Raw genomic sequence first — 25,000 nt, forward strand, 5'->3', positions numbered from 1 at the left:
ATGACAACGAGCATGCCTCTCTGGGAGTGGCCGGGCCAGTGTGTGATTTACCACCCGGGCTTTAATAAACAGCAAAGAGAGCACAGAAAAACGTTTGGTGTGTCTTTTTATTGTGAGTATCTGTTACAGATCACCATAAAAGTAGTGGGCTCGTAAAACCAGAGCAAAGCACAGCAAGTCCTCGTGCTGATCCACACCTCCGTCTCCCTCGCTGTCCGCCGCGGTGGAAACGGTCTGACTTGTGGCGATACAATACGTATATTTTGGGAAGGACACAAGCGTTACAATTCAAGTAACTGGATAATAATACGTTGCCATTTTACTGTGGGTTGAGTTAGAAAATGATACTGCAAATGATCTCTTGGGACTCCTGTGCGAGAGCAGGGCTATTGCATTACCGGAGACATCTTCAATTTGTGTTCCTATTTATTATAGAACTATTACTGTGCCTGTTTGAATAATTCTGCCAATCTGAGCGAGGTTGTACAGCCTCAGGACAGTGCAGGGCCCCTGAAGTGTGCCGGGGGTCTGGAGGCTCTTGGGCCCCGCGGGCCCCGGAGGCTAATGTGAGTTAAGAGAGATTTGACCTGACGAACAGCAGTGGGCTCCAACACAGGTGGTGTTTCTCCTGTTACATGTTGGCGTTATGAGGGGGGATTAGACCCCTGTGGAATGCCCCTAGTTCAACCCGGTGATAATTAATGGCCGTCAGCGACTCTTTAGTGTAAGAAGGTGTTGACAGGCAGCTCTCCACAAGCGCTGGGAAATGTGTGAAAGCCGAACAGAGAGAGGCAGCAGGAAAGGTAGACCGTGTGTGTGTGTGTGTGTAGCAGAAGTATTTTTCTTCACCTACCTCCAGGGCAGATGATCTGGGTCACCAAGCCGGGGAGATCACCCTCATCTGCAGACCTTTTCAGGAATTCCACAAAAACATCTGTGGAAGGCCGTGCAGAATGTGGTTCTCAATCTCCCCGGCCTACGGTTCAAAACAGTATGATGGGTTCCCAATGCAAGACAGTGCTGGTCCAAGCCTTCATGGGGCTCTGTGCAACATTTGATCTGCCCCCCCACAATGCCATCAACCCTAATGACAACAGTCAATGCTTGATGACTCACACATGCAAACCGAAGGAGAGGAGCTGTGGAAGTCTGACAGTGCTTGAATCAAAATGCAGTTAACATCTGTGACAGTGTGCATGCTTAATCAATGGTTACTATTGACATAATATATCACAAACAAACATTTTCATGTCAAACTATTTTGGGACATTTTCAGACCTCTTGGGGGCGCTCTTTGGCCACTTGGTTCCCTTGAGCACCGGGACGGCCCTGCTGGAGAACGTTGGGAAGGTTCTAACGCATTATAAAATAAATGCATATTTAGTTTGCAACTTGCTTATCCATGGTGGGTATAATTCTTGTTAGATATAAATGAATGACAATTCAATGCTATGTTGACATTGATGTCAATAACTTAATACCAACGTTGTGACGACGTCATCACAATGCAGTGTGCATGGGCGGCTGGAGCCGAAACTCAACGATAATGTTGTTAGACATCGCCCCCTGCTGGATGTCATTGTGCAATGCTCGGTAACTTATCAGTTGAGGATTGGATGCTGTCGACAGGTAACCAGATTGATATGGTACCAAGACAAATCATAATAGACAAGACATAAGAGTAACGGGATTTTCACCAGCTTAACTAATTCCTTTCAGATGTTTTGAAAGAACAAGAAGTTGGTGAGTAAGCACCTATGGAGCTTGGAGAACTGGAGAGCTTTGAAGACTATCTAATGTGTCCAGCAGCATTGACTAAATGAAATGTTACCATGTTTTCGTATATGAAATGAAATTGCCCTTTGATTATGAAATAACTTTTAATCACACGTCAATAAAAACAGTAAGGCAAACGTTGCAAAGGCAATTAAGGTATAAGTTTAATATTTTTGAAAAGAATGCATATACAAAGAACGAAGACTTCAGACAAAGCATTTGGTTTTGCACCAAAAACATCAGGTTATAATTATACCGACTTCGGCTGGACGTCAACCCAACTCTAAATCCACCAGTGGAAGAAAATAAAGTCATCCCAACACAAATCGTTTTTGCCAAAACAGTCACATCGCCAACGGAGGTTTTAAAAAGACTCAACAAATGGGACTTTGCTTTGTGTAACTGGAAGGGCGAGAGAGTTCAAATGAGTTCCGACCCCTAAATGTAAAGGGAGTAAAGTAACCTTTATATATATATTTATATAAAATAAAATACAAATACAAATAAAAACAAACTGCCATACAGGAAATAAACATTGGTAAAAACACCTGGAGCCTACGTCCACATCGTGTGCCATCTTCCATTATTATTACAGAGCTCAAAGCGTTCATCAGGACAGAGCCACATGCAGTACAGTACAGTACAGTACGCTACAGCAGACCCACGCCCCCCACACTGACCTCTAACCTTAACTAATGAACGCTACTGGAGCTGTGCTGCCCGTACAGCCATTGCAGATGGACTACTGGTTTAATGGACTACTGGTTTAATGGACCTGTCCATTTGAGCCGACGGTACAGGGTCACCTTAAACGCCGTCCTGATAACACTGTTAGGGCTTAAGAAGGTCCACTTCAGCTCACCTGACGTCTGGCCACGCCACCCTGAGCCCCCTCCATGTGGAGCTCCACGGGGGGCGGATGAAGCCGGTCCCAGGGGGCCCCTGGGGGCCCCTGGGGGCCTGAGACTGGGCCCATTTGAAATGTGGAACGTACGTCTCAGATTTGTGCTTGGGAAGGGGTGTTGGCAAAACGACTTTAAACACTAGTCCACCGGCATCCTCTGGGCGGGGCCGTGGGCAGAGAGGGAGGGGGCGGGGCGTAGGGGGCCCGACAGCAGGGGGCGGGGCTGTGGGCCAGGGGGCGGGGCGTAGGGGGCCCGACAGCAGGGGGCGGGGCTGTGGGCCAGGGGGCGGGGCGTAGGGGGCCCGACAGCAGGGGGCGGGGCTGTGGGCCAGGGGGCGGGGCGTAGGGGGCCCGACAGCAGGGGGCGGGGCTGTGGGCCAGGGGGCGGGGCTGGTTTAGGTGGACCCCTGAAGCCTACAGATAGAGGCGGGTCACTGTCGCCTTGGAGGGCGGCTGTGTGCTTCCACAGCGTCCTGGTTACACACCCTTAGCCATGTTAGCTTTGCGTTCTGACTTTGTACAATAAAGATGGCTGTTTCATATGACATGTTGGTTGACTCTATTCTTAACTTGGTGACAAACGCTGTGAACCAGCCTTAGCAGAGCAAGGGAAAGGGGTGTGTGTGTGTGTGTGTGTGTGTGTGTGTGTGTGTGTGTGTGTGTGTGTGTGTGTGTGTGTGTGTGTGTGTGTGTGTGTGTGTGTGTGTGTGTGTGTGTGTGTGTGTGTCTGTGTGTGTGTGTGTGTGTGTGTGTGTGTGTGTGTGTGTGTGTGTGTGTGTGCACCACTCATAGCATCACACATTTGCGTTTCTTCTTGGGCTCGGGCGGCTCCAGCGCAGCAAGTATCGCCTCATCAAACACATTTTTTAGGCCTTTCTGTGAACACAAACACACACACAGGTGAAACAAAAAGGGTTAAAGGTGACAAGTCAACAAAGGAGAATAAGGTCAACGGAAAAGAGAAGTGAAGATAAATCCATCTGGGTCAGCCGTACAGTACTGGTCTACTGTACAGTAGACCAGACCCACTGGTCTACTGTACAGTAGACCAGTGGGTCTGGTCTACTGTACAGTAGACCAGACCCACTGGTCTACTGTACAGTAGACCAGTGCAGTCCCACTGGTCTACTGTACAGTAGACCAGTGCAGTCCCACTGGTCTACTGTACAGTAGACCACAGTGGGACAGCACTGGTCTACTGTACAGCTGTACAGTAGACCAGTGGGACTGTGGTCTACTGTACAGTAGACCAGTGGGACTGCACTGGTCTACTGTACAGTAGACCAGTGGGTCTGGTCTACTGGGAGTTGCTGCTGGTTGGTGTGGTTTTGGTTAGCATTGCTTTAAATGTTTTAAGGGATACAAACACTAACGTCAGTCCAGAGGTCAGTGTGGAGTGACGTTGGGAAGGTTTAAAAATCATAGGCAGGCAAACCAAGAAGGTGGAGGAACAAGAGAATGACGCTCCTAGCATTACCAATAAGTCAATAAATCAAAACCAGACCCAAAACCCACGAGGACTCAGACACCAGCGTGGAGCCATGAGCCATGTGACCAGCGTGTGGACTTTGTTTGTGTCTTCCTGTTTGGCCTGAGCCCTGTCATGTGCTTCAGAGCCAGCTGCTCTGAAACAAGGCTGCTGTGTGCAGGGCGGTGTGGGCCGCCCCCCTCCACAGCACACTGGACCACACAAGGCATTGTTCTGACCTGTGGCCGCTGGGGACAAAGAGACCAGCACAGAAACCACTTCACAGACCACATCATTATGTTAGCTTTTATTTGATGAATCTCTACTTTCAAAGATGATGCTACATACTGCAACGAATGGCAGCTTAAGAGTTACACTGAGAGAGTTAGTCCTCAATCATATGAAATATTGATGTGCTCTTCTTGGACAAATCACCCAGGGGTCCAGCTATGAAACATTATAATAAAGTTATTCAATATAGCTCAGGGAGGTGCTATTAGGACTCAGATAAGAGAGTATCTTTTCAGTTTGAAACCAAAGCCACAGTGCTGCTTAGAGTATACTTTGGTAGTTGACAGCCCAGCAAAAGGAATTATGATAAATTACTTGGCTCAAAATATAAATTAAATACATACGCAATAAGCATAGAGGCTCTGATTAAATCTCAATATCATGGAGTCATGTTAAGCCACCAACCTCCACATAAATAAACACTGCATCTCAGATGACATCTTTAACACAATATGACCACCACTGACACGGGCCTGATGGACAACATAAAGAAATGCCTTAAACGATATCAAAGTGGATGGATTTTAACACTATCAACAATCTTTGAGGAAACAAAAGTATGGGAATGTAAAAAGGAGGAGGAGTGTTATAAAGAGGAGTGAGGAGGAGGAGTGTTATAAAGAGGAGTGAGGAGGAGGAGGAGGAGGAGTGTTATAAAGAGGAGTGAGGAGGAGGAGGAGTGTTATAAAGAGGAGTGAGGAGGAGGAGTGTTATAAAGAGGAGTGAGGAGGAGGAGGAGTGTTATAAAGAGGAGTGAGGAGGAGGAGTGTTATAAAGAGGAGTGAGGAGGAGGAGTGTTATAAAGAGGAGTGAGGAGGAGGAGGAGTGTTATAAAGAGGAGTGAGGAGGAGGAGGAGTGTTATAAAGAGGAGTGAGGAGGAGGAGTGTTATAAAGAGGAGTGAGGAGGAGGAGTGTTATAAAGAGGAGTGAGGAGGAGGAGTGTTATAAAGAGGAGTGAGGAGGAGGAGGAGTGTTATAAAGAGGAGTGAGGAGGAGGAGTGTTATAAAGAGGAGTGAGGAGGAGGAGTGTTATAAAGAGGAGTGAGGAGGAGGAGGAGGAGGAGTGTTATAAAGAGGAGTGAGGAGGAGGAGTGTTATAAAGAGGAGTGAGGAGGAGGAGGAGTGTTATAAAGAGGAGTGAGGAGGAGGAGGAGTGTTATAAAGAGGAGTGAGGAGGAGGAGTGTTATAAAGAGGAGTGAGGAGGAGGAGTGTTATAAAGAGGAGTGAGGAGGAGGAGTGTTATAAAGAGGAGTGAGGAGGAGGAGGAGTGTTATAAAGAGGAGTGAGGAGGAGGAGGAGTGTTATAAAGAGGAGTGAGGAGGAGGAGTGTTATAAAGAGGAGTGAGGAGGAGGAGGAGTGTTATAAAGAGGAGTGAGGAGGAGGAGTGTTATAAAGAGGAGTGAGGAGGAGGAGTGTTATAAAGAGGAGTGAGGAGGAGGAGGAGTGTTATAAAGAGGAGTGAGGAGGAGGAGGAGTGTTATAAAGAGGAGTGAGGAGGAGGAGTGTTATAAAGAGGAGTGAGGAGGAGGAGTGTTATAAAGAGGAGTGAGGAGGAGGAGGAGTGTTATAAAGAGGAGTGAGGAGGAGGAGTGTTATGAAGAGGAGTGAGGAGGAGGAGGAGTGTTATAAAGAGGAGTGAGGAGGAGGAGGAGTGTTATAAAGAGGAGTGAGGAGGAGGAGGAGTGTTATAAAGAGGAGTGAGGAGGAGGAGTGTTATAAAGAGGAGTGAGGAGGAGGAGTGTTATAAAGAGGAGTGAGGAGGAGTGTTATAAAGAGGAGTGAGGAGGAGGAGGAGTGTTATAAAGAGGAGTGAGGAGGAGGAGGAGTGTTATAAAGAGGAGTGAGGAGGAGGAGTGTTATAAAGAGGAGTGAGGAGGAGGAGTGTTATAAAGAGGAGTGAGGAGGAGGAGGAGTGTTATAAAGAGGAGTGAGGAGGAGGAGGAGTGTTATAAAGAGGAGTGAGGAGGAGGAGGAGTGTTATAAAGAGGAGTGAGGAGGAGGAGTGTTATAAAGAGGAGTGAGGAGGAGGAGGAGTGTTATAAAGAGGAGTGAGGAGGAGGAGTGTTATAAAGAGGAGTGAGGAGGAGGAGGAGTGTTATAAAGAGGAGTGAGGAGGAGGAGTGTTATAAAGAGGAGTGAGGAGGAGGAGTGTTATAAAGAGGAGTGAGGAGGAGGAGTGTTATAAAGAGGAGTGAGGAGGAGGAGGAGTGTTATAAAGAGGAGTGAGGAGGAGGAGGAGTGTTATAAAGAGGAGTGAGGAGGAGGAGTGTTATAAAGAGGAGTGAGGAGGAGGAGTGTTATAAAGAGGAGTGAGGAGGAGGAGTGTTATAAAGAGGAGTGAGGAGGAGGAGGAGTGTTATAAAGAGGAGTGAGGAGGAGGAGTGTTATAAAGAGGAGTGAGGAGGAGGAGGAGTGTTATAAAGAGGAGTGAGGAGGAGGAGTGTTATAAAGAGGAGTGAGGAGGAGGAGGAGTGTTATAAAGAGGAGTGAGGAGGAGGAGTGTTATAAAGAGGAGTGAGGAGGAGGAGTGTTATAAAGAGGAGTGAGGAGGAGGAGTGTTATAAAGAGGAGTGAGGAGGAGGAGTGTTATAAAGAGGAGTGAGGAGGAGGAGGAGTGTTATAAAGAGGAGTGAGGAGGAGGAGTGTTATAAAGAGGAGTGAGGAGGAGGAGTGTTATAAAGAGGAGTGAGGAGGAGGAGTGTTATAAAGAGGAGTGAGGAGGAGGAGTGTTATAAAGAGGAGTGAGGAGGAGGAGTGTTATAAAGAGGAGTGAGGAGGAGGAGTGTTATAAAGAGGAGTGAGGAGGAGGAGTGTTATAAAGAGGAGTGAGGAGGAGGAGTGTTATAAAGAGGAGTGAGGAGGAGTGTTATAAAGAGGAGTGAGGAGGAGGAGTGTTATAAAGAGGAGTGAGGAGGAGGAGGAGTGTTATAAAGAGGAGTGAGGAGGAGGAGGAGTGTTATAAAGAGGAGTGAGGAGGAGGAGTGTTATAAAGAGGAGTGAGGAGGAGGAGGAGTGTTATAAAGAGGAGTGAGGAGGAGTGTTATAAAGAGGAGTGAGAGGAGGAGGAGTGTTATAAAGAGGAGTGAGGAGGAGGAGGAGTGTTATAAAGAGGAGTGAGGAGGAGGAGGAGTGTTATAAAGAGGAGTGAGGAGGAGGAGTGTTATAAAGAGGAGTGAGGAGGAGGAGTGTTATAAAGAGGAGTGAGGAGGAGGAGTGTTATAAAGAGGAGTGAGGAGGAGGAGTGTTATAAAGAGGAGTAAGGAGGAGGAGGAGTGTTATAAAGAGGAGTGAGGAGGAGGAGGAGTGTTATAAAGAGGAGTGAGGAGGAGGAGGAGTGTTATAAAGAGGAGTGAGGAGGAGGAGTGTTATAAAGAGGAGTGAGGAGGAGGAGTGTTATAAAGAGGAGTGAGGAGGAGGAGTGTTCTAAAGAGGAGTGAGGAGGAGTGTTCTAAAGAGGAGTGAGGAGGAGGAGTGTTCTAAAGAGGAGTGAGGAGGAGGAGTGTTATAAAGAGGAGTGAGGAGGAGGAGTGTTCTAAAGAGGAGTGAGGAGGAGTGTTATAAAGAGGAGTGAGGAGGAGGAGGAGTGTTATAAAGAGGAGTGAGGAGGAGGAGTGTTATAAAGAGGAGTGAGGAGGAGGAGTGTTATAAAGAGGAGTGAGGAGGAGGAGTGTTATAAAGAGGAGTGAGGAGGAGGAGGAGTGTTATAAAGAGGAGTGAGGAGGAGGAGTGTTATGAAGAGGAGTGAGGAGGAGGAGGAGTGTTATAAAGAGGAGTGAGGAGGAGGAGTGTTATAAAGAGGAGTGAGGAGGAGGAGTGTTATAAAGAGGAGTGAGGAGGAGGAGGAGTGTTATAAAGAGGAGTGAGGAGGAGGAGTGTTATAAAGAGGAGTGAGGAGGAGGAGTGTTATAAAGAGGAGTGAGGAGGAGGAGGAGTGTTATAAAGAGGAGTGAGGAGGAGGAGTGTTCTAAAGAGGAGTGAGGAGGAGGAGGAGTGTTATAAAGAGGAGTGAGGAGAAGGAGTGTTATAAAGAGGAGTGAGGAGGAGGAGTGTTATAAAGAGGAGTGAGGAGGAGGAGGAGTGTTATAAAGAGGAGTGAGGAGGAGGAGTGTTATAAAGAGGAGTGAGGAGGAGGAGTGTTATAAAGAGGAGTGAGGAGGAGGAGTGTTCTAAAGAGGAGTGAGGAGGAGGAGTGTTATAAAGAGGAGTGAGGAGGAGGAGTGTTATAAAGAGGAGTGAGGAGGAGGAGTGTTATAAAGAGGAGTGAGGAGGAGTGTTATAAAGAGGAGTGAGGAGGAGGAGGAGTGTTATAAAGAGGAGTGAGGAGGAGGAGGAGTGTTATAAAGAGGAGTGAGGAGGAGGAGGAGTGTTATAAAGAGGAGTGAGGAGGAGGAGGAGTGTTATAAAGAGGAGTGAGGAGGAGGAGGAGTGTTATAAAGAGGAGTGAGGAGGAGGAGTGTTATAAAGAGGAGTGAGGAGGAGGAGGAGTGTTATGAAGAGGAGTGAGGAGGAGGAGGAGTGTTATAAAGAGGAGTGAGGAGGAGGAGTGTTATAAAGAGGAGTGAGGAGGAGGAGGAGTGTTATAAAGAGGAGTGAGGAGGAGGAGGAGTGTTATAAAGAGGAGTGAGGAGGAGGAGTGTTATAAAGAGGAGTGAGGAGGAGGAGTGTTCTAAAGAGGAGTGAGGAGGAGGAGTGTTATAAAGAGGAGTGAGGAGGAGGAGTGTTATAAAGAGGAGTAAGGAGGAGGAGGAGTGTTATAAAGAGGAGTGAGGAGGAGGAGGAGTGTTATAAAGAGGAGTGAGGAGGAGTGTTATAAAGAGGAGTGAGGAGGAGGAGTGTTATAAAGAGGAGTGAGGAGGAGGAGGAGTGTTATAAAGAGGAGTAAGGAGGAGGAGTGTTATAAAGAGGAGTGAGGAGGAGGAGGAGTGTTATAAAGAGGAGTGAGGAGGAGGAGGAGTGTTATAAAGAGGAGTGAGGAGGAGGAGGAGTGTTATAAAGAGGAGTGAGGAGGAGGAGTGTTCTAAAGAGGAGTGAGGAGGAGGAGTGTTATAAAGAGGAGTGAGGAGGAGGAGTGTTATAAAGAGGAGTGAGGAGGAGGAGTGTTCTAAAGAGGAGTGAGGAGGAGGAGTGTTATAAAGAGGAGTGAGGAGGAGGAGGAGTGTTATAAAGAGGAGTGAGGAGGAGGAGGAGTGTTATAAAGAGGAGTGAGGAGGAGGAGTGTTATAAAGAGGAGTAAGGAGGAGGAGTGTTATAAAGAGGAGTGAGGAGGAGGAGGAGTGTTATAAAGAGGAGTGAGGAGGAGGAGTGTTATAAAGAGGAGTGAGGAGGAGTGTTATAAAGAGGAGTGAGGAGGAGGAGTGTTATAAAGAGGAGTGAGGAGGAGGAGGAGTGTTATAAAGAGGAGTGAGGAGGAGGAGTGTTATAAAGAGGAGTGAGGAGGAGGAGGAGTGTTATAAAGAGTGAGGGGCAGGAAGAGGACACATTAAAATATACAGCATTTCCTCTTTCTCTGCGTCTCAGGAGGCTCAAGGGCGGCTAGGATAGCTTCATCAAACACATTCTTCAGCCCTCGCTACAACCACAGGGAGACAACAAGAGCAGAGGAGAGGAGGAGAGGAGAGGAGAGGAGAGGAGGAGACATAGGAGGAGAGGAGAGGAGAGGAGGAGACATAGGAGGAGAGGAGAGGAGAAGACATAGGAGGAGAGGAGAGGATGAGACATAGGAGGAGAGAAGAGGAGGAGACATAGGAGGAGAGGAGAGGAGGAGACATAGGAGGAGAGGAGAGGATGAGACATAGGAGGAGAGGAGAGGATGAGACATAGGAGGAGAGGAGAGGAGGAGAGGAGAGGAGGAGAGGAGAGGAGGAGAGGAGAGGAGGAGACATAGGAGGAGAGGAGAGGAGGAGACATAGGAGGAGAGGAGAGGAGGAGACATAGGAGGAGAGGAGAGGAGGAGAGGAGAGGAGGAGACATAGGAGGAGAGGAGAGGAGGAGAGGAGAGGAGGAGACATAGGAGGAGAGGAGAGGAGGAGACATAGGAGGAGAGGAGAGGAGGAGACATAGGGGAGCATAGAGTCTCTCGAGGAGAACAAGTAGACACAGAGCGAGATCAGGTAATCATGATGAAGAGGAGGAGACGTGGATAATTGATTTCCCAGTGGCTAAAGCCAGGGCGTTAGGGGAGAGAAGTCTCCGGACAGGAAACAGGATGTGACATCAGCAGCTGTACCATAGCCCGGTTCAGCTCAGCCAGGGAGGAAGGTAGAGAGGGACAGGAAGGAAGTAGCTTAGTGAGGAACAGCTAAGCACCATGGGGTCCATTATTCTCTACCCCTTCAGGGTGGGGCCCTCAGTCCCTCTGCTGTGGGCCAAGGCTCAGCAGAGTTAGCTCTGCTACCTGAGCTGGACATCCTTCGGTTCTTGTGATTGAGAATTAAAGGAAGCTGGAGTTCCCCAACCATTAAATTAACATTTAGAAACTTTTATCCAAAGCGACTTTCAACCATTCGTTCACACATTCACACCCCGACGGCGGAGTGGACCCCTCAGGGCGACGGCCAGCGGGTCAGGAGCAGTCAGGGGGGGGGTCCGCTCAGGGACACCTCCACACTCCTAGAGGAGCAGTCAGGGGGGGGGTCCGCTCAGGGACACCTCCACACTCCTAGAGGAGCAGTCAGGGGGGGGGTCCGCTCAGGGACACCTCCACACTCCTAGAGGAGCAGTCAGGGGGGGGGTCCGCTCAGGGACACCTCCACACTCCTAGAGGAGCAGTCAGGGGGGGGTCCGCTCAGGGACACCTCCACACTCCTAGAGGAGCAGTCAGGGGGGGGGTCCGCTCAGGGACACCTACACACTCCTAGAGGAGCAGTCAGGGGGAGGCGTCTGACTCAGGGACACCTCCACACTCCTCTAGAGGAGCAGTCAGGGGGGGGGTCCGCTCAGGGACACCTCCACACTCCTAGAGGAGCAGTCAGGGGGGGGGTCCGCTCAGGGACACCTCCACACTCCTAGAGGAGCAGTCAGGGGGGGGTCCGCTCAGGGACACCTCCACACTCCTAGAGGAGCAGTCAGGGGGGGGGTCCGCTCAGGGACACCTCCACACTCCGCTAGAGGAGCCGGGGATCCAACCAGCGACCTTCAGGTTACCAGCCGACCCGCTCTACCTCCTGAGCCACTGCCGCCCCCCTACGAAGTGTCACCCAGAGAGCAGCAGCTCAACTTCAACCGAAGCCCCCCGTGGTTCTATATGGACCAACACAGCTGGGGGGCACCCTGTGGCTCGCTGGGCGAAGCACGGCCCATTACGGCCCGATGGCAGCGGCCAGGGATCCATTCCTGCCTGTGATCCTTCGCTGCATGTCTTACCCTCTCTCTACGTCCCCCATACCTTCCTGTCTAACTTGCACAATAAAAGCATAAAACCTGCAAAAATAAATCTTAAAAAAGATTGATTCAAAGACTAGGCTTAGTGTGACAGGTTCAAATCCCATTGCTCATTGTAAGTGCTTTCAAGGTTAACCAGGCCAAAATATCCTAGCAAGCTAGAAGAACACCCTAGTCTTATTTCAGTATTCTTCAGGGGATCCCCTCTAGAATGAGATTAAACCTCATATCGTCTTTATTCCGCTCCACCAGAAGACGTAATCTCAACATGACAAACTGGCCATCAGACGAAAGCCACCCATTGCTCTGTAGATGAGCGGACAGCCTCCCCTTTCCTCCACCTTATTGGTTGTGGTCCATGAACACTGCATGGTGTAGGTGTGCGTGACCCTACGGTGTAAGCGGTGGTTACCTGTGTGAGGGCGGAGCACTCCACGTATTTGACAGCCTTCAGGTCCCGGGCCAGCTTCTCAGCCGTCTCAGGGGTGATGGGTTTCTGCTTGTTCTTGGCCAGCTTCTCTATGGTCGAGGGGTCGTCCCGCAGATCAATCTGGGTCCCCACCAGCAGGAAGGGGGTCTTTGGACAGTGGTGTGTTATCTCTGGTACCCACTACAGACCCAACACACACAACACATTGTAGTTGATGAGGGTTTGAATGGGACATGAACAGTTGGCCTGGAGTTTGGATAAAGGATTATTCACAATTAACAAGAAAATAAAATACTTATGATATGATACTATGATACTTATAATACCTATGGGCAGCCTAAACGTTTGATTCAAATGCATACTGAAGGAAAAGTAGAATGCATGCCTTTTCTTTGACGTTCTCAAAGGAAGAAGGAGACACGACGGAGAAGCAGACAAGGAAGACATCAGTCTGGGGATAACTCAGAGGTCGTAACCGGTCGTAATCCTCCTGACCTGAGAGAGACACATCATACATATTAACACACATTCAATGGGCCCATTAAATATCAGTCATTTCAAAAGGACACGCCCAGCCATCGAGTTGATATCTGCAGAAGCACAACGCCATAGGGTTTCTGCCATAAGTCTGCAGCTTGTTGCATTTGGTTGTTTCACTGGGACATCAGTAATGGATCGAGTCCTTTACATTGTGTACTGCTATCACGTCCAATATCGAGGGGGCATATTGACATCAGAATATCCTGCCCTGAAATGTTGTTCCATATTCCCCTGTCAGCCTGCGGGCAGTAAAGCAGGCTTGTTCCTGTTTCACAACGGGCCTGTGGGGGTGACTACGACAGTGAGCCTGATCGGCCTGCCTACACTAAAGGCAGTTCTAAAAGGAATTCTAGGAATTTTCCTGTTATATATGACCAATTCATAAACAAAAATAAATATTAAGCTTTAGTAAATGAAATCCCATTAACAAAGCTGGTTAAAAACAATAATTGTATCAAAACATTGGGGGGGGGGTCTAGTAACTTGCAGTGATGATTGACTGGTCCTTTTAGAATTATGGTCTTATGAAAAGTACTAAATAGACAAATACCTCAGACATTACTAACAGACAGTAACGCTACCCCAGCTCTCTGCTGGTCCTACTTCACAGTGTTAGTTATCTTTTTGTCCAGGCAACTAGTGGACCATGTAGCATTGGATCTGTGCTTATATTCTGCTTAATGACTTTCAGCGTGAACATGAATAGCAACAAACAACAGGACACCCGATGGTAGAGTTTACATTACTCAGAGGATCCTACCTGCAGTGTCAAACAGGCCCAGAGTGTAGGGCTCTCCTCCAATCATTACAGTCACAGCATAGTTATCAAACACCTGGACAGAGAACACGTATCGGCATGTTAGTGCAACTATCACCTGGAGCGCTCAGCCTTACTCTACAACCCCAATCCCATTTCATTCCTTATTATTTTTAACATTCAAACTTTTAATGCTCAAGTTTAGCCCCTAATTTGACCGTGGTACATGAGTAAAGGTTTGCAGGAGTTTAATTTTGGATACCAACTTTCTACAAGAGTGATAGCCTATTTTAGTTATTGAACAGGGAAACCATCTCAAAAACTAACGTCTCCAAATGAATGTATTAAAGAATACACACCTACATATCATATCATAATCCGAATGGTATACTTGTTTTTTTCTATACAATTTATAATGACTGGTGGCATTCGTTCCAACAGCCCTATCATCAACGACGTTGGTGACCTTGGAAGTGGTTTGTAACAGGTTATGTGGGATGTGCACACTTACCGTTGGTACGTATTCAGAGGGGAACTTGTTTGTGGTGTAAGAGATGAGCAGACATGTTTTACCAACTGCTCCGTCCCCCACTACAACACACTTGATGGTCTGCATAGCTATGTTGTACAATCCTTACTACTCATCCAAGATCTGCTGAAGAAAACAATAACAGACAAAATAAGTGATTTGTGATTTCAGAACATTACACGAAAAAAACAAAGCCCATCATTGTCAGTAGGGATGCACGATAACTTTCAGCTCTTAAAGGCTGATACCGATCACACACAGACATACAACGGGGGGTTTAGGGGGGCGGGCTGCAAGGGGCGGGATATGACGTAGGGTCGAGGTTGGCAGGACGGCCCCTGTCACTCAGGTGTGTTTTGGTCTGACCGCAGACAGCAACGGAGGCAGAAGGGGCAGAACTCATCGCCATCATCTTAAATGTTGCTGCAGCGATGCATCATATATTCTGTTGCATCCACAACATCCACATCGACCGATGAAAGATTGGAGCATAAGTTACAGACAAATAGAACAAACGACATAGAAAGACGTCGTGAACGACTGCATTACTGGAGGAAGAGAGCGTCTTTTTTTGCTTCATTTTACATCGAACAAATATTGGGACAAATGTTGATTTACAACATTGAAAAAGTTGATTTCTGTGCTTAACTGAGAAAACAGGGAGTGGAAGGACGGGACCCTATAATGTTCAGCTAACTTGTCAATAATAAGAGTTACGAGAGTAGCGCATGTGTGTGCGCGAGAATGGCAGTGTGTGTGTGTGTGTGTGAGTGGACGAGCGAGGAGAGCGAGCGGTAGCGTGTGTCAGTTTGGTGAAGTAATGAACGAGTTTGGTTGTGTCTGTGCAAACGTGTAAAGTTAGTCAAACTAAGAATAAAGCACACAGCCTGTCAAGAATCGGCGGGCGCTTCATTCCGACCTATAAGCAGACCCACTGCCGGTCACAGGGAGGGTGGTACCCCCAGAGAACATCAACGTCTCCCCTGTGCTCTCGACTACGGTCTGGGAGCCCACAGCAGGAAAGGGCCAACATAATAATAAAAAAACATTGTCTATCCGCGTGCAGCTGTGAACTCATGTATTGTAATTTATTGTATGATGTGTACTTTTAGGGTTACGATAAGACCTTTAATTTAGCGTTAGTGGGAGCGGGTCACTGAAATTATATAGGCTATGTTATCGGGGCTATTTGTCATGATATCGGACTTATCGGAATGACGTAACAATTTCTGTTATCAGCCCGATAATTATCGGCCCAATAATTATCGTGCACCCCTAATTGTCAACAATTAGTAAGGAATAATTCAGTGACTAGGACTGCACAGACTACTATTACTAGAACGCACCCTCCAAGTATGCTGTACATCAGACATGGTTTTCTGACTAAATATTCAATATAAGTAACATGCATCCTTCTGCTGCCAAATGTTGAAATGCCATCTTAAAGACAGTGATCAACAAATATCACTTCTCGAAATCAATCATAAATAAATCATAATCATAATCATAAATAGCAGAGTAAACGTAAGAATAGTCGAGTAACAGTCTGGCTGTGTCGTCTAATAATGAATCAAGACACAAGCCGGTCAAGAGTCCTTAGACCAGCTAGCACTCACTCTAAAGTGGTGTGGCTTTAGCACAGACAGGATGATATCCAGATGTATCAGCATGTTAGAACTGTACCATAAACACTGCCATTTGAAATTGTAATACAACATATAGGATTAGGTTAGCCTAGTCCTAACTAGACCTTCGTACTCATTTCATTCATACCGATGGTCTAGAACTGCTATAGAGACAAACGATTTCTCACTTGAAGGCGGGTGCTGTTGAAGTTTAAAACCTATTGGCTCTGCCCAGTGCCACTCCGGATCTGCCTTAACCAATCGCTAACGTTTGGTCGTGACGTATTTCATGCTTAGCAAACTCCTTCACCACTAACAGAGCCAGCTGGAAAATGTAACTTTTCCCGAATCCCGTGGGAAGAAGCGCCACAACATCTTGACCACCAACAAAAAAAAATCTGGCTTTAATTTATCTATATTCGGCAGAGTTTCCACAACAGACCGAATAGCTTTCTCCATGGTCTTCCTGCTGCTTCCTGGTATTTGTTTGACTACAACTGAAACTCGCGCACAACCTGTCCGTCACTGTTCTCAGGCCGCGCCTCCTGTTCGCTGATTGGACGGACAAACTTGAGGGAAAAGAAATCGTTCGAACATACAGCACTCCCAGACCTAGTACTGAAGTGAAATGAAAATTGAGCGGAAGTACAGAGGCGGGCGGAACCAGGCTAGGATTAGGTGCCCCATATTAAATATAATGCAACAAAGACAGATGTGATCAACGTTACTGCGTTAACTCTGCATTGAACCAGAACTAAACACAGAGATAACATGTACAGTGATAAACAATCCAGCCGGAGGAGCTGGCCCTGCTGGTGGAGCAGTCGGCATACGACCGAGAGGTCGGAACAACGGAGCGTCGGAGAAATGGACCCCAAGTGAACTGACAGCTGTCTACTGAAAACATCGCTTTCTCCTCCATGTCACGTTTCATAATATCAGAGAATAGCCCCGTCAGTTCGGCCGCAGCACAATGAATAAAGATCTTAGTTACTACTTTACAACCTCGTTCATGAGCAACATTTAGAAAAACATGTACTTTTAATTCAGCCTTGGGCGAAATCGAAGCGTAGTGTGTACTGAATGCATGTTGATACACTCCTTATAGGGGGTAACTACTACAACTACGACACCGGCTTCCTCCATCTTCTGCGCCAGCTTTTAAAATAAATCGCCGACCCGAAGTGAGTTGACAGCTGTCTACTGAAAACATCTTTCTCCCGCCGGAGCAGCCCCTCCGCCGCCCGTCCGTATACGGCATTCCCCCGATTCCTTCTCCCCCATGGCCGAGATAACCCGCACTACGAGTCTTTACTTGTTGTAGAAGTACCCAAGAGTCAGAGAACCCGACACTGTCTTTAAGATTCATAATATCAGAGAATACCCCCGTCAGTTCGGCCGCGGCGCAATGAATGAATAAAGATCGTAAAGACGTCGGAAGAAAAAAACGTTTATTTTGACAGATGTGCCCGAAGTTACTACTTTACAACCTCATTGATGACCCACATTTAGAAAAACATACTTTTAATTCAGCCTTGGGTGAAATCGAAGCGTAGTGTCCGTGTGCTTCCACCTTTAATGAATGCATATCATGCACGCTCCCGCGGCCGGGACACAATTCTTATAGGGGGTAAATACATTCACTGGCTTCCTCCATCTTCTGCGCCACCTTTTTAAATAAATCGCCGTTTCTCGTTTTCCGACGGCGACAACAACACGTATACAGTCTACTTCGGGCTCACGGCCCCCAGAAAAGATCTGGAGCATGCGCAGAACGTGAACTCTGAAACATGCTGTGTACATGCAGGTAGAGACCGGACTATGAACGACTTATCTAGGTGTTATCCCATTTAGCTTGTCCGCTTATGTGCCGATTTTTATCGGGTAAAGGTATTTACATGCATTTCACAAGTCCTGTTGAGGTCTTATTCGTTTAGTTACCCGATTATGACTCTGCATGTAAACGTGCTGAGTGACACTTGATTAATTAATGCACACATGTGATATAGGCCTATGTCTAACGTTACAACTATTGGCTGGGTTTGAGTAGCTTCCCATAGCCACCCATTTAGAAAGCCGAGGGCAGATTAAGACTGAGTACAAAACAAAGTCTATATTTCTCTCTTGGTTCGAGTAGTTTGGGTTATAAACTCATACTGCAACATCACACCTCATAGATAGCCCAAATGCTAAAATGAACAACTGTCCATTAAAGTAACCCTTAGCTAAATTACCAGGATTTACCCTTAATACCCTTAACAAGAATTTTCAATAGAGGAAAAAGTCTCGAAGAGATGCGAGTGTGATCAGCCATTAGATCCCTAAATCTGCCCTGTGCCTTAATGACCCCCAAATGAGAGGTATGATGATAGGATGTGATATGATGATAAGCCTACCAGTTTGTACAGTCTGCTAGCGAACATCAGGCTGGACACTGTGATGTCCCCGAGTCACACACAGCTGGTAGAAAGACAGAGGCCCTTTCAGCTGAAGGCTGACAGAATCTTTGGGATGTTTAATGCAGTACTGTGTCAAGTATTTTAACATCCAAGAAAATCTGCAGAAGCAGAAAGCCATAGGGTTTCTCCTGATGCCAAGTCTGCAGCTTGTTGCATTTGGTTATTTCACTGGGACATCAGTAATGGATCGAGTCCTTTACATTGTGTACTGCTATCATGTCCAATATCGAGGGGGCCATATTGACATCAGAATATCCTGCCCTGAAATGTTGTTCCATATTCCCCTGTCAGCCTGTGGGCAGTAAAGCAGGCTTGTTCCTGTTTCACAACGGGCCTGTGGGGGTGACTACGACAGTGAGCCTGTGATGACACCCAGCCTGTGCTTTGAGGGGCATCTTGTCCGCTCCCACACCAACACAGACCCCGGCCGAGAGGCCTTGGTTCCGACGGCAGAGGGGCTAACGCTACGGTCACGTCCACCCGCTTCCCTGCGCTCTAAACCAGCTATCTGCCGACGCCACAGCCCACGGAGAACACCGTTTAATCCACCGTGTCGCAGACTGGAGGAAGGGGACAGCAGCCCGCCGCCGTCCGGACGGGTCCCCCGACGGGCTCCGCTGGTCCCAGTTAGCATTAGCATTAGCTAGCTGATCTGATCGCTAACGGCTAAGCTAATGTTAGCGGATGCGGTTGCTGAATTAGATTCAGATTCAGAAATAACGCGAACCAAACCTGTACGACAACCCAAATGTGAGACAATCCGTCTTTAGACATAACGTATCTATGAAGTCAATCCAGACGAGCAAACATGTACATAAGCATCTATAAGCAGGTTTCCCCCTTACCGTCTCTCCGAGTGTCTCTGGGCCGGGCGGTGGCAGGTCGAGCTAGGGGCTTCCCACCCACAGCAACAGGGACGGTACGTAGTGCGTACCGACACTGCGTAGTGCGTCACAACACCGCGTAGTGCGTACCAACACTGCATAGTGCGTACCAACACTGCGTAGTGCGTACCAACACCGCGTAGTGCGTACCAACACTGCATAGTGCGTACCAACACTGCGTAGTGCGTACCAACACTGCGTAGTGCGTACCAACACTGCGTAGTGCGTACCAACACTGCGTAGTGCGTAACACGGTCCTGAATGCTCAATCAATGTATGCATTATTCTTACTTATTTTTTACATTGTTATTATCTTTATTTACTTTCTTGTATTGTTACTATGTGGCTGTTCAGGAACAGAGCCCAAGAATGTTACTTATGTACTCAGATGGTATTGAATCGAGTAGCAAGTTGAATTCAAAACAATAAAAGCCATCTTCATTTTTTAAAGCAAGATACATTGTGACATTAACGTTTTGAACACATCAAGGTGAATTAGTACCCCACAACATGTTCTTGTATGTTGTATAAAGCACAGAATAAAATGCTTGATAGGTTGTTTCATCAAGCCTACAAGGCTCTCCGGTTTTGACCTACTAAAGACAACGCAACGCCAGTGTCCGCCACAGGTGGGCGATAGAAACAAGAACAAGGCTATATTTATGCTGAAAAAAGACCATTGAAATACTGACGCCAGCTCAAAAGGCATAAAGAAAAACTTTATTTTCGGACATAAACAAACCATTACACTAATAATGTCACACCATAATCATGGTTTCAAAAACAAACAGGGAAAAAAGGTTATTGTATAAAAAAATGGTTGTAGACGCGTCCATTGTGGAGGTATTCAGTCATCAGGTGGTGACCACACTCTGAAGTAAGGTGATGTTATCCCCTTTCAACATGACCCTGCCTGGAGGAGCACAATAGAAACAAAGAAAGTTGGAATAGATTTAAAAGAAGCAGATACAATTTAATTTGTATTCATTCAGATCCATTTCTCATTTGAAAATGTTTAATTTAAGTTTCCATCGCTCAAAGTACCAACTGTAATGAAATAATGACTATACGGTTATAAAATTCCCATGACCACACAAATGCTGGATATTCTTGCAAAGAATCAGTTGACTGTAGTGGCGTTAGAGTGAGGCCAAAGAGACATTACATTTGTTTTGTGCCCATTTATGCTACAACTTCAAAAACAATCTTTATGAACATCAAGGCCAATTTATCCAACAGGCAACTCCTCAACATCACCTCCTGAACTATGATTTAGGCTGGCTTTACACGACAACGATCTGAACACAAACTGCAAAAGTGGCGTTGCATTCCCACTTTTCATTCGGCGTTTAGACAAGCCTCTTTGGGTGGAAATCTGCGTGCATACGGTGACGCAACAGTGTGTGAAATCCGACATGTTTGTTGTGGTTTGCCTGTACTGCACATGGATGTGCCGTAAACGCGTACGGGACGAGAGCCAGCGTGAGCAGCTCAGAGCACACTTTTGCGTTGTTAACCCTTTAGACGGAAACGCAATGGTGGAGCGTTTTTAAGATTTCCACTCTTGAGGGTGGGTTCATTTATTTGCGTTTTCATGCCCTGAAAACGCTGTCGCCGTCTTAACGAAAGGCACATCTGATAAAATATTTTGTCGGTTTCACCCGGGAGCGTTGGCGTGTAAAGCCAGCCTTACAAGCTCCAGTAGGTAGACAAGCGGATAATGAGTTGGTATTGCAAGTTTGGTTGATATGTATCCGGACGTTCACTCAGAATTTAGTCAGACTTACAATAGTTTTGTATGCATAATTGGTGACATGAAAGCTGAACTTTAACCCTGGCAGCTTACAGCACGGTTCGCTTATATTGGCGTTTCCACCGCAAAATGCTGGGCTTGCTCCCAAAATAAGCGTGCCAAGCCACGCTGAGCCGCTCCTATTTTGGGTACTCCTCCGTTGGGGTACCAAGCGGTCTGAAAGGGTGCCCGAAAGGTGGAGCTACACACGCCGTCTGTTGATTGGTTGACAGAATCGTCACTTCCGTGCAACAGGGGGATAAAAAACTAACAAAAACAGTACCCGCAAGGTATTTCTGGACAATGGGGAAAGTTCAGTTTATTGACGAAATGTCACAAAAGTTTGCCGTCCTTCATTGTTTCTCTTTGTTTGTCGTGTTCCTTTTCCTTGTATTATTAGCAGGCTACACTGTGTCGGGCTGCTATGAGGTCACCATGCTTAAGTAGCTGCAGCGCCTATCAGCATCCGGCTTAAACCCGCCCACCATAAGGGTACAGTTGGCGGTGGAAACGCCAGCCAGATTTAGCATAACTGAGCTGTCCCGCTCCGAGCTTCACCGTACCGCTTGATAGAAACGAGGCATAACAGTACCACCCGAGGTCCAGCGGTACAGAGGCATTACAGTACCAGCGGTACAGAGGCATTACAGTACCAGCGGTACAGAGGCATTACAGTACCAGCGGTACAGAGGCATTACAGTACCAGCGGTACAGAGGCATTACAGTACCAGCGGTAGAGGCATTACAGTACCAGCGGTACAGAGGCATTACAGTACCAGCGGTACAGAGGCATTACAGTACCAGCGGTACAGAGGCATTACAGTACCAGCGGTACAGAGGCATTACAGTACCAGCGGTACAGAGGCATTACAGTACCAGCGGTACAGAGGCATTACAGTACCAGCGGTACAGAGGCATTACAGTACCAGCGGTACAGAGGCATTACAGTACCAGCGGTACAGAGGCATTACAGTACCAGCGGTACAGAGGCATTACAGTACCAGCGGTACAGAGGCATTACAGTACCAGCGGTACAGAGGCATTACAGTACCAGCGGTACAGAGGCATTACAGTACCAGCCCGGGGTCCAGCGGTACCGATGCGTGGGCCTGAGTGCCGTTCAATTCTAGCCCGTCATTTTTGCGTTGCATTCCATTTCAGGAATTAGAACTCATCCAGCAATTTCCATTTTAACAGGACAAATACACAAAGATCGATGGTACAATGAAGTTTCCACTAAGATAATAACACGTTCACCCATGTCAAATCAAGCATAGCATAACAGACCATAAGAGACCTGGGCCCTTCACTGCTGTGCATTGCTGTCAAATGACTCAACCTGATTGATTTGGTTTTTTAAAAACTTTAAAACCAACCTTTTCCATCAAAAACCCTTAAATAATCGATGCTACTAATTGGTTAATTTCAAGTGCCCTTAATTTGAGAGAGAGACCAGAGATTCCAAAGAATCTAAAAAGGAGCAAACATATTTTTTATGAAAATGTGTAATTTAGATTACTCACTATTTATTAGTCAGTCCTGCATTTTGGTACTAAATAAAAATGTATAGCATACATTTAAACTCATTGGGTCTCCAAGTCTATAGAAAATACAATAGCCCGATGCTTCTCATGAAGGCGGTTATCGGGAAGGGAACCACACTGACTTCATTTGAAAACCAAATGAGATCCACAATCCTCTTACCAAGGGGTTTTCTGTTCTTTGTCTTCATGTGGACTTCCTCAGCGTCATCCAGAACCAGGTTCATGTACTCATCAAAGCCCTGTCATTTTAGAAAGGTTGAGAAAAATAAGACTGCAGGTCAGTTCCGTCTTAAAACTGGAGACACTTTGAAGAGTACAGTTCCAAGAAATGTGCTTCCTGATAAGCTTTAATGGTCAGGGTGTTTAGTGAACATTCTGAGTTAAGGATAATATATACATCGTTTAGGGTAGATGTCAATTCATACCAATTAACCCTAATAATCTAAATGCTGTACTAATATTGTATATATATCAAATAAACATTGATGCATCGCGATTCTCTCTAGAACGATTCTGTCTCGATGCAGGAAAATTAGTAATCTGAAACATTTCATAAAATTTAAATCTATATATTTTTATTAAATTTGTTTGCCTGCTGCAGAGCGCTACAGAAAACTCCTTTCTACCTGCGGGTTCTACCTGTGGGTTCTACCTGTGGGTTCTACCTGCGGGTTCTACCTGTGGGTTCTCAGAGGGTTCTACCTGTGGGTTCTACCTGTGGGTTCTACCTGTGGGTTCTACCTGCGGGTTCTACCTGTGGGTTCTACCTGCGGGTTCTACCTGTGGGTTCTACCTGCGGGTTCTACCTGAGGGTTCTCAGAGGGTTCTACCTGAGGGTTCTCAGAGGGTTCTACCTGAGGGTTCTCGGTGCGCAGAGAACCAACGTTATCTAATATAAAATATTAGATAAAGTAATTAATCTGTTGATTGTCTTTAATGATCATCACACAAGTAGGAAGTGATTAGCAAACGTGTGTGTGTGTGTTTGAAAATCACGCATAGAAATGTACATTAAAAAAATTTTAATCGTTGACCTCTGAATTTGAAACGAAACGTGAGGCGCCAAGAGATTCCCAGCCCTAATGATTTACAGACAGTTCAATAAATGCTCCTTTTTCAAATTGAGACTTGCAACATTTGTTATCAGTGTAATTTTTATGATGAAAATTGAGGGAGAAAAGCAGTATCGGCTACAAATATCAGCCCAAGAAAAAAAAAAGAAAAAAAGAAAATCTGTATCCGTCCTAAAAAATCCATATTGGTCGATCCCTAATTTACACAAAGTATGAATATAATGAAAAACTAAAAATCACTTACAATAATGCAGCCTTCTATCCGCATGTTCACTTGTTCATACAGCCACACCTGGATCCGTGAACGCTGTAGTATCATCAGGAGAAGAGTCAACCTCAGGGGACATGTGGAAACACACTACAGAATACCTTGAGTGGACACAACACCGTACTTACATTTTGTAGATATCTGAAGATGAGGTTCTGGTGGCGGGAGTCAAGGAATAGCAACTACTAGGTGGAAAACAGGGCTAGGGTTAACCCTAACCCATACATTAAAGTGGGGCTTCTGAGCCATAGGTTGGGTAGTATAGCTCAACTAGGAATAACTAGATATATATATATATATATATATATGATCAGAAAAACACTTAGTGGTGTACATTGTAGAGTCGTTTTACTTGTTATTAAGTTATAGTGAGTTACCATGATGTTGTGTGCAGCCTTGTCCTCTTGGATGCATTCTAAACAGAATCATGATGCTTAGTGTTCCCCCTAACCCAACCTTTACTAACCCCTAACCCTGTTCCCCCTAACCCACCCCTATGCTGCCACTCTAACCCTGTTCCCCCTAACCCACCCCTATGCTGCCACTCTAACCCTGTTCCCCCTAACCCACCCCTATGCTGCCACTCTAACCCTGTTCCCCCTAACCCACCCCTATGCTGCCACTCTAACCCTGTTCCCCCTAACCCACCCCTATGCTGCCACTCTAACCCTAACCCTGTTCACCCTAACCCACCCCTATGCTGCCACTCTAACCCTAACCCTGTTCCCCCTAACCCACCCCTATGCTGCCACTCTAACCCTAACCCTGTTCACCCTAACCCACCCCTATGCTGCCACTCTAACCCTAACCCTGTTCCCCCTAACCCACCCCTATGCTGCCACTCTAACCCTAACCCAACCTTTACCTAACCCAACCTTTACCTAGCTCGAACCCAACCTTTACCTAACCCATCCTTTACCTAACCCAACCTTTACCTAACCCAACCTTTACCTAACCCGAACCCAACCTTTACTAACCCGAACCCAACCTTTACTAACCCTAACCCAACCTTTACCTAACCCTAACCTAACCTTTACCTAACCCATCCTTTACCTAACCTTTACTAACCCTAACCCAACCTTTACTAACCCTAACCCAACCTTTACCTAACCCATCCTTTACCTAACCTTTACTAACCCTAACCCAACCTTTACTAACCCTAACCCAACCTTTACTAACCCTAACCCAACCTTTACCTAACCCTAACCCATCCTTTACCTAACCCTAACCCAACCTTTACTAACCCTAACCCAACCTTTACCTAACCCATCCTTTAC

The 25,000-nt window shown here is 46.6% G+C and overlaps 2 protein-coding genes across 3 annotated transcripts in view; both read right to left on the reverse strand.

The window, feature by feature from the left end:
• Positions 1–3,327: 3,327 nt before the first annotated feature.
• On the reverse strand, positions 3,328–19,115 carry LOC311374844 (cell division control protein 42 homolog). 2 transcript variants are annotated; one of them, XM_084490600.1, is made up of 6 exons: positions 19,008–19,115; positions 14,061–14,201; positions 13,553–13,625; positions 12,638–12,747; positions 12,235–12,432; positions 3,328–3,556 (listed from the first exon to the last, which is right to left on the reverse strand). In XM_084490600.1, the coding sequence occupies exons 2-6, from the start codon at positions 14,163–14,165 to the stop codon at positions 3,467–3,469; spliced, it is 576 nt and encodes a 191-aa protein (XP_084346726.1). In that variant the 5' UTR covers positions 14,166–14,201; positions 19,008–19,115; the 3' UTR covers positions 3,328–3,466. The 2 variants fall into 2 exon arrangements, with proteins under 2 accessions (XP_084346726.1, XP_084346725.1); XM_084490599.1 differs by having other exon boundaries at positions 14,061–14,204; positions 19,008–19,056.
• Positions 19,116–19,731: 616 nt separating this feature from the next.
• Positions 19,732–25,000, reverse strand: part of snrpe (small nuclear ribonucleoprotein polypeptide E) — a 6,617-nt gene continuing 1,348 nt past the window's right edge. The window contains exons 2-5 of the mRNA XM_084490598.1: positions 23,852–23,878; positions 23,700–23,762; positions 22,543–22,621; positions 19,732–19,959 (exon numbers count right to left, since the gene is read on the reverse strand). Coding sequence (XP_084346724.1) covers positions 19,901–19,959; positions 22,543–22,621; positions 23,700–23,762; positions 23,852–23,878 — 228 coding nt within the window. The 3' untranslated portion in view covers positions 19,732–19,900. The remainder of the gene's footprint in view (positions 19,960–22,542; positions 22,622–23,699; positions 23,763–23,851; positions 23,879–25,000) is intronic.

This window comes from Micromesistius poutassou, assembly GCF_964030765.1.
Source record: "Micromesistius poutassou genome assembly, contig: SCAFFOLD_178, whole genome shotgun sequence".
In the NCBI taxonomy this organism is placed as follows: domain Eukaryota; kingdom Metazoa; phylum Chordata; class Actinopteri; order Gadiformes; family Gadidae; genus Micromesistius; species Micromesistius poutassou.